General features: G+C 39.8%; 1 protein-coding gene and 3 long non-coding RNA genes across 5 annotated transcripts; 1 reads left to right on the top strand and 3 right to left on the bottom strand.

Moving 5' to 3' along the window:
* Positions 1-315: 315 nt before the first annotated feature.
* On the top strand, positions 316-2,348 carry LOC145457958 (uncharacterized). Of its 2 annotated transcripts, XR_013921020.1 has the most exons (3): positions 316-894; positions 1,770-1,803; positions 1,846-2,348. It is a non-coding gene; the product is annotated as an uncharacterized LOC145457958 (long non-coding RNA). The 2 variants fall into 2 exon arrangements; XR_013921019.1 differs by having other exon boundaries at positions 1,770-2,348.
* Positions 2,040-3,389, bottom strand: LOC145457959 (uncharacterized). Its single transcript, XR_013921021.1, has 4 exons — positions 3,242-3,389; positions 2,996-3,180; positions 2,724-2,933; positions 2,040-2,579 (listed from the first exon to the last, which is right to left on the bottom strand). It is a non-coding gene; the product is annotated as an uncharacterized LOC145457959 (long non-coding RNA).
* Positions 3,390-4,256: 867 nt separating this feature from the next.
* Positions 4,257-5,076, bottom strand: LOC145457569 (uncharacterized). Its single transcript, XM_080335791.1, has 4 exons — positions 5,043-5,076; positions 4,859-4,971; positions 4,737-4,793; positions 4,257-4,669 (listed from the first exon to the last, which is right to left on the bottom strand). The coding sequence occupies exons 1-4, from the start codon at positions 5,074-5,076 to the stop codon at positions 4,550-4,552; spliced, it is 324 nt and encodes a 107-aa protein (XP_080191917.1). The 3' UTR covers positions 4,257-4,549.
* A 277-nt stretch (positions 5,077-5,353) lies between these two features.
* LOC145457960 (uncharacterized) lies at positions 5,354-7,120 on the bottom strand. The gene is made up of 2 exons (XR_013921022.1): positions 6,819-7,120; positions 5,354-6,481 (listed from the first exon to the last, which is right to left on the bottom strand). It is a non-coding gene; the product is annotated as an uncharacterized LOC145457960 (long non-coding RNA).
* Between the last annotated feature and the right edge of the window lie 1,395 nt (positions 7,121-8,515).

The raw sequence follows: 8,515 nt of genomic DNA, 5'->3' as shown, positions 1-8,515 counted from the left end.
GGAAAATGAAGTTCTTGGCGGGCCGGATTACAGAATCGATACAATAATCGCGTGTTTATCCAACTATACAAGGAATAGATCGTATTTAATGTAAACTTTAAGTTTAAAGCGCAGAGACCGAAAACAATCCGTTTCAATAGCTGTTGAAGTCATAACATAACATATCATGGTTGGGTTATATTTTTGATCTGAACAAGACACACACAATGTACAATGCGATAAGACACAATGCGATGTCATGAACAGGGTTGCCAGTGAACTCGGCACCTTCAACTCGGCACCTTGAACTCGGCACTTGGTGAACTCGGCACTTGATGAACTCGGCATTTCGTTTGACCATGGAAAACTGAATGGGATAGAACGGTAACTGCGTGGCCTGTCAATCATTTCCGGTCGGGTAACAGTGACCTCACGAGTTGAGCAAATTTGCGCCAGTCACAAAACCTTAGCATTGAGAAAGTGTCTGTTTTCTGTTAGTGATCTTTTGGGGCATTTGACCTTATAGTAGGTGTTTTGCAGATATGTATTAGTGATTAATTACAACTATCGAATATTGGAAATGCCTGCAAACAGTTGTGCCTTCCCTGGTTGTAATACTAGTCGGTAAAATAGTAATTCAGTACTGTCATGGGATCTGTCTTATTATTATTATTAATATTTTAATGTATACTCATTTATACAGTATATCTATTGAAATTATGGCCTCGAAAGTCAGTGATGTTGTTGAGGAGTGGTATGATATTCCTCCGGAAATTGTCCATGAACTGCTCTTCAACGACTTTGACGAAAGCAAGGACACCATGTATGTTCCAAATATCATACAGCAACCTGTTGATCTTGCACCGCTGCTGCGCTCATTGGATTTCAAGGACCCGCCAGTACTCTCTGAAAAAGGTATTGAACTAGCTAAGGGTTAGATTATCAGTATGAACTTCAACGGAAATCCTGATGATCTTGTGATGAGTTACAGTAAGGTTTGCGGTGATCCAATATCATTCACAAAATCAAAGGACTGGCTTCTCTCTGCCAAATTTTTACTTGAGCTCATGGAAAGAATTATTGATAATGGAATAAAGGCACCGCAGCCTGAGTCATTAGTGTCTGCCAGTATTTCGGAAAGGGAGAGTGATATTTTGGAATACATGGCTGGTTTTACTTTGAGAAAGGCGATTCGAAAATTCAATGACCAGTTGGACCAATCTTTGCTTGAATATATTACAAATAACACTGGTAAGCCCTTTGGCAAGTTGATCCCCCTAATGGAGCGGAAGGCCGGGGCACTTATTTATCCAAGCTCAGAGCTGCTCTTTCTTCTTAGGAGAGTCTACAGGGAGTTTACAAGGGAATGCAGCAAATCCCCAAAGTTAATGAACTTTTCAATTTTGCAGGACAGAGTTATCGAAAGTTCGTACGTCTTCAACTTCAGAAGCAGCATCAACAGAGCGACATGTTCTGATGTCCATTCCAAACTAGTTATAGATTATATCATTGGCTTATTTCTCAGAGTGTTGGGTCACTCCTTCACGAAAAAGCTAGTTAGTAAACTTAGAAAAAGAAGAGAATCGAATAAAGGAAGCCAGGGTACTCGTGGTGATTTGAAGGGAAAACCAATCTTGAGTAAAGAATGATGAATTGTTTTGTTTGCAATTTCATAGTTATTAGCATGTAACTCGCCTTTCAATTACTTCCCATCTAGTTTCTATGAATATGACCTAAGATTAGCACCAGTGGCATTTATGCTTTCTAATACGCTATGCATTATTTTTCAGGTTACACATTCTGCCTGCACCGCTGACTCTCCCTCTCGTGCTTGCCTGCACCGCTGACTCTCCCTCTCGTGCTAACATTTTACATCGCAGGTCATTAAGAAACGTTATTACAAGTATGACGGTTCAATGACGATGCGTATATCAGCTAACCCTCTACCATATGAAATGGAGGGCACAATATTACTATATTCCGGCTATTTAGTCATAAGGCATTGTTAACTGCTATCTCACTTCATGCAATCCTTTCAAGAAATGAACACATTTCAACAGTTATTTGTGGTATTGTGTATTGACCATCATCGACCATTTGCTAGATGTTAGCCAGTTATGCAAAACTATCCGAGGCACAACTGGAAGTGACTGCTTGGTGCATGAAGACACTATGGAGACCAAAGTGTAAACCCGGTTAAAATGAAAGATCTCCGGGTCGCCATGACCCTTTCATATCTAGCAAATGGGTTTCATGTCAGTGACAGTTTGAAGATATTCATCATCCATCGTTGCATGGTCCGTGGTGTCGCGGCTTGTCAATATTGACCGTTTCCAACTGCATCTGAAAAATAAATATCTACGTCAGCATATGGTGTGGTTGTAAATCAGTGGACTGGACAAGGGTTAGGATCGGAGCAAGCCATAAGACAACGTTGAACTGGGTGGAACATAGGGCGTGGGGATTACAGTTTTACTAATATATGGGGATTACAGTTTTACTAATATATGTTGAGAAAAATGAAAGTACCTTAGATTGACAGCGCAATGCACCTTCATCCAAGATGATCATCTATCATGGCTACTGTGACAATCCCTGGTCTAAAAATGATCACATTTATGCATATGCAATGCTCTGCGTGGAAAAGGGAGTAAATATTATTTATGCATGCGTGGAAAGGGAGTAAATATTGTGTATGCATATCTCGCTCTGTGCTAGTATTAATGAGTCTACAACTATCTCACCCTGTGCTGGAAAGATTATGAACTACGCTTTTTTCTTCTTGGCGATGGGTTCTTCATAGATGGTAGTCCAAACGTTACTGGTGCCATGCGTGGAAGAGGAACCGGCATTGGGCCCTTTGATCTTTTTATGGACTTTCGCTGAGTCTGGTGTTGCAGCCCATAGTATGCCTGCGAAGCATCAGGATGCCGAGATCGATATGCTTGCATTCTCTGTTAGTTAGAGGATGCATTAGAAATCAAATTATGCCATATAATGTAAAATTGACACAGACCAGATTTCCAAAACAAGCCTCCAGAATGTCCTGAGTAAAGGACTTGAGCCATAAACGGGGCGCATTACTTCGAGAAATATTTCAGCTAATTTGACCAGATTCAATGTAGTGAAAATGAGTCCTTCAAGAGTTGGACGAGCTATTATCCTTTTTCTCTCTCCTCTGTGATGCTTGGATACATCCTCCTTGAAACATTCAACAAAATTAAATTAAATTGCTAAATTCATCAAGACGTAGGCTACTTACTTCCCAATCCAACAGCGATGTCACAAACTCATTCTGAACTCATTCTCGTTCTTCGCGAGATCCACCCTGTAAATGACAAAGAGTGCTGAATTACTATTCTTCCGACTAGTATTACAACCATCAGGGACGGCACAACGGTTTGTAGGCATTTCCGATAGTCAATTGTTGTAATTAATCCCCAATACAGATCTGCAAAACACATAGATATATGGTCAAATGGAGTGCAGCAACGGTGCAAGATCAACAGGTTTCTGTATAATATTTGGAACAGATATGGTGTCCTTGCTTCGATCAAAGTCGTTTAAGAGAAGTTCATTGACAATTTCCGGAGGAATATCGTACCATTCCTCAACAACATCACTGACTTTCGAGGCCATAATTTCAATAGATATACTGTATAAATGAGTATTCATTAAAATATTAATAATAATAACAAGACAGATCCCATGACAGTACTGAATTACTATTTTACCGACTAGTATTACAACCAGGGAAGGCACAACTGTTTGCAGGCATTTCCAATATTCGATAGTTGTAATTAATCACTAATACATATCTGCAAAACACCTACTATAAGGTCAAATGCCCCAAAAGATCACTAACAGAAAACAGACACTTTCTCAATGCTAAGGTTTTGTGACTGGCGCAAATTTGCTCAACTCGTGAGGTCACTGTTACCCGACCGGAAATGATTGACAGGCCACGCAGTTACCGTTCTATCCCATTCAGTTTTCCATGGTTTGACCGTAGATGCTGTGCGATCTCTATTGTTTCAAGTTTATGACAATACAATGTTCCCCATGACACCAATAAATGTTTCCCATGAACACATCGAAACTTATGAAGGCCAAAATAATCAGTTTTTGCCTTCAAAGAAACGGATATTATAAATTAAATATCGCCCTTCAACTATATTTTGTTAGCAGGATGTTTCCCTAATGTCACCCTTCGACCTGCTCCTGACCAGCTACCTGTGACAAAATCACCTTCCTATAAGTAATCAGCTAATACAAAATCAGTATTGTTGTGTTGTATTGAACTTATAAAATCTCTAATAAACCTAACAGCTGAACTTATCAATAACTAATCAACTAATAAATAAAATATGTGTGCCGTTAACTCTTGAAAAGAGGCACCCGAAAAGTCTTCGAGTTCAATAAATATTATTTTACAATGGATATTGTATTGAAAGCTATAAATAAAATACATATATTTTGCACGATTCTTGCATCTCCAAAGAATTGAGGCATGTTTTTTTTCATCTTCCTGGTGTAAGAACGATCGACTTTAGTCGTCAAACAGCATATCTCATCCTCTTTGCGATACACCCTCCAATATTTTATTAGTTGACTCGTCCGAGCATGACATTTCAGAGTTGACCTGAGCAGCGGACACATCGGATAACGACGACTCAATGAGATCATCTTCCTGCAAACAAAATTATAAGTTAAAATCTGATCACTCATATCGAATTAATTAGCACTATTCGACTTACCTGGTTGTTAAGATCGGCTACCGGTAGCGGACCCACTTCAATATCAACGGCATCTTCCTGCAAACAAAATTTAGTTAAGATCTGATAGCTCACATCGAATTAATTAGCAATATTCGACTTACCTGGTTGTAAAGATCGACTACCAGTAGCGGCCCCACTTCAATCTCAACGCATATGTCCAATTGTCCATGTCCATCAATGATATATATACAATGATTGGAAACTACCGTGAGCTCTGCGTTTCAGCGTGTTCCTGGTCACGCTTCATCGCATACACAGTTGTGCTGTAAACTTCCTCAGTAATACTTCTTTGAGGAACTAGCGATGATTTATAGTTCATTGGGTATATTTATCAGTGGCAATTAGCGTTAACGTGTTGAATAGCTTTAAAACCGCATTTTTTCTCGCGTCTGGAATTTTTTTTCTGAATATGCTAGCGGACCGCTGCCATATAAAAGTAGGCTACTCTACAGATTTATATTTTTGCTACTTCTATTTTAACCTGAGTAGCAATACTTCCACTACTTCAGTAGCAACGCTGCATACATCACCCACCTCTGAAAAAAGTCACCTATCCATGATCATTCCACAAAATCTCGATGCCTTACAATACAGAATTGAATTTTCAGGATTCCATCATGTTATGTAAAGAAATGAGGAGATACATACATTCACAGATGGAACATTTACGAATACACAATTTAATCTTAAAATCCCTAATTCATGTGTATATGACCGAAATAATGATGCATGCATTTTAAAAAAGTAACATTAAATGCAACTGTACAGAACTAGATCGATGCAAAAATAACCACGTGGACAACAAAAACAGTTCATGCGTGATTTTTTAGGCAATAACAGTGCTAGATATCAATTTTTGTTAAATGCATTAATGGTTATCGAGACTCAATAATTTTTTGGTTTTCTTAGTTGCTGTTCCTTCAGCACAAAAATCTATCCATTTTCGCATTTTTGGCAAGAAATCATTTTCCAGCCAGTCTAAGCGTGAATCGTCTGGACCGCAATATGGCTTCAAGTTGGCGTTGTAGCTGAACTTGGTTGATGTATTCATGTCGAACCACTTGTAAATACCGGCAAACCATGCAGAAGCTTCTTTAGCCTCTCCTCGCTCACATAATACGCGAAGCACTATTAGACAGAAGCTGAGCAGCAAAAATCTCCCGCATCTTTGCCAAGCCTTGTATACGAAAATGTGCATCCGTCAATTTGCAGCATCTCAATTCCGTCGGTTCAAACAGCCATAAAATGCCGCTATCGAATATATTTACCATCCTTGTTGAGAAGTTTCGTACCACCAGTGCGGCTGGCGTAGAGGTTGTTGCATACGGTTTTTAACAAATGGGGAGGGTCGAAAATCAAAAATATCTCATGCTAGGGGTTGAATATATTTTTGCATTTGTAAGGATACTCCAAGTTCAAGTTATTCAGCTCTTTTAACATCTTGCGATTTGCACTGAGTCCATCAGCAACAAACTCAGCTACCCGAAATCCACAATCCTCCAAGATGCCGACACAATTCCAGAATATACTCGAAAGTTGAAATGATGCCACCGACTCTGTTGCGTAGTATGCCAAGGGTTTGGAAACAGACGTTACCAGGCCACTGGCATAAACTTGAAGAGCGTGTGTAGCTGGTTCATCATCCTCTACAGGTCTCGACTCCCCAAGATCAACGAATCCAACCATTCAGTCTTTCGTTGTACTGAATACAATATTCTCTTTCACTGAAAATGCAAAAAATCACAAGTAGTTGGACACATGAAACATCACAGTGAACAGCATTGCTGGAATATTTGCGATGAAGTTTTCGACACAGCTATAAAGTCATGAGAACACAATCTAGTCAATTTAGAGGCAAATTTAAGGTTGGAATTGCTCCAATTTTCAAATTCAACAATTTGTGTCCTGTTCGCAAGAGCAAATGCATTAAAACGATGCTTGCACTAAAACGAAACTCGTTTTGTCTGCTACCATGGGAATCAAAATATATAGTCAAGGTAGCGCACCACTCTGTAGTGCTTATGCAATGATGAAGAGTACAGAATAGAATCAATTCCTCACCTTTCAACAAATCAGATGACGCGAATGAAGTTCACAAATCTTTAAACTGTCTTTTTTGTACAATTGATCCAGCCACGGATCTTGCCGCATGCTCCTTATAAATTTCTCAAGATTTTCCGCCCATTCATATTTGGCGCCAGTGCAAAAAAGTTTTGCTGGAACTTTAAACAAATGCGCATTGGCAGAGGTCTTAGCACACCATGGTATGCAACACTATCTTCCCATTCTGACGCAACCGACTATTCATCAAACAACTATTAGTGAGAAAAAAAGAGTTATAAATATTATTGCAGCCTTCAATAAAATTGCTTTCTGGTAAATGGGTCTCATCGAATTTTCAGCTTGCCCCCCCCCCCCCATCAGCAATAGGATTACTCACACAAGCATCTTAATCTGTTTCGCTTTTAAGATATCAGATGGCTTAATTGATGCTTACAAATGTTCGAATCTCAACCTGTCTTAATTTTCCAAGCTTTTTCACGCTCATCCACAGATGCAAAAACCTGAGCAGCTAGTCAGTACCTGAATATTGCGCATTGGCGGAAGTTTGATTAGGCCTTAGTATGCAGTACTGCCTCACTATGCTCGCAAAGCCTGTTAAGAATCAACCAACATACGAAAAACAGTGGAATATCTGCCAGAAAAGGTGATAGCAGTACTCCACCACGGTCAACATTACTCAATGAAGTGTACGCAGTCAACCGTATCCGCGCACACGCTGATTTCGGCGGGAGTAAACCTTACAGCGTTAGGGGGCGTGGCAGTTTCCAATCATTGTATATATATCATTGATGTCCATCGATTATATCAATCATTCCCTCTATCCGTCAAATTAGCAATACATGTACCGAGTAGACCAACACCGACATACGGCATTGTTGCGTCACAATACAAGCGCCGATTTCATCAGGTGCCGAGTTAAAGGTGCCGAGTTCACTGGCAACCATGAACAGATAGGAGGATGTAGAACGACACGCATCAGTAGCGATCCTTTACTCTAACCTCCACCTCGGCCTAGAGCGCCCGATGTCACAGTTCTTTTTCAATGTTGATCTCTTTGAAACCGCGGCCCTTTCTGATAGTTCTTTTCCATTCATTGTGAGTGGGGAAGAGGAGCCCAGATAAACCTCCAACGGGAATCGAACACGGTTCGCCTGCGTGCTGGGTGCTTATCGTAACCACTACACTATCTTAGGGTTACCATACGTCCTCTTTTAAGAGGATTTGTCCTCTTTTTTGACTTTTTTGAAAGTGTCCTCGGAGGACGCCCTTTTGTGCTCTTTTTTGAAAATTTTGGTCAGATTTAGAGCAAATTGCGAGTGATATGCCGTAAATTAGGACAGAAGTGACGCTCCGGCGGGTATTTCGGAGTGAAAAACGGTGATTTTAGCTCTGGGCGGAAAAAATACCTTTTTATTTTTTTTTAGTCATTCAGCTAGCAATGCCAAAAGAAAAACGGTATTTTGAGCTCTGAGCGGAAAAGATGACCTTTTTTTTTTTTTTTTTTTTAGTCAACCGATGACAAAGTGGGAAAAATTCACCGGTTTTTGAGAATTCTTCTCTGGTTTTGCAAGACTCAAATTTCTGAAAAAGTGTCCTCTTTTTAGATTTCCAAAATATGGTAAGCCTACACTATCTCCCCTGCTCAATCAAACATCTGTGGTCGATCAAAGTTGTCAACAAGTTCTTGAAATCCG

This window comes from Botryllus schlosseri, chromosome 15 (genome assembly GCF_051294905.1).
Source record: "Botryllus schlosseri isolate E-star chromosome 15, Bs_hap1, whole genome shotgun sequence".
NCBI lineage: Eukaryota > Metazoa > Chordata > Ascidiacea > Stolidobranchia > Styelidae > Botryllus > Botryllus schlosseri.
Note: the sequence above shows the minus strand (reverse complement) of the source record. Positions and strands in the feature narration are given on the sequence as shown.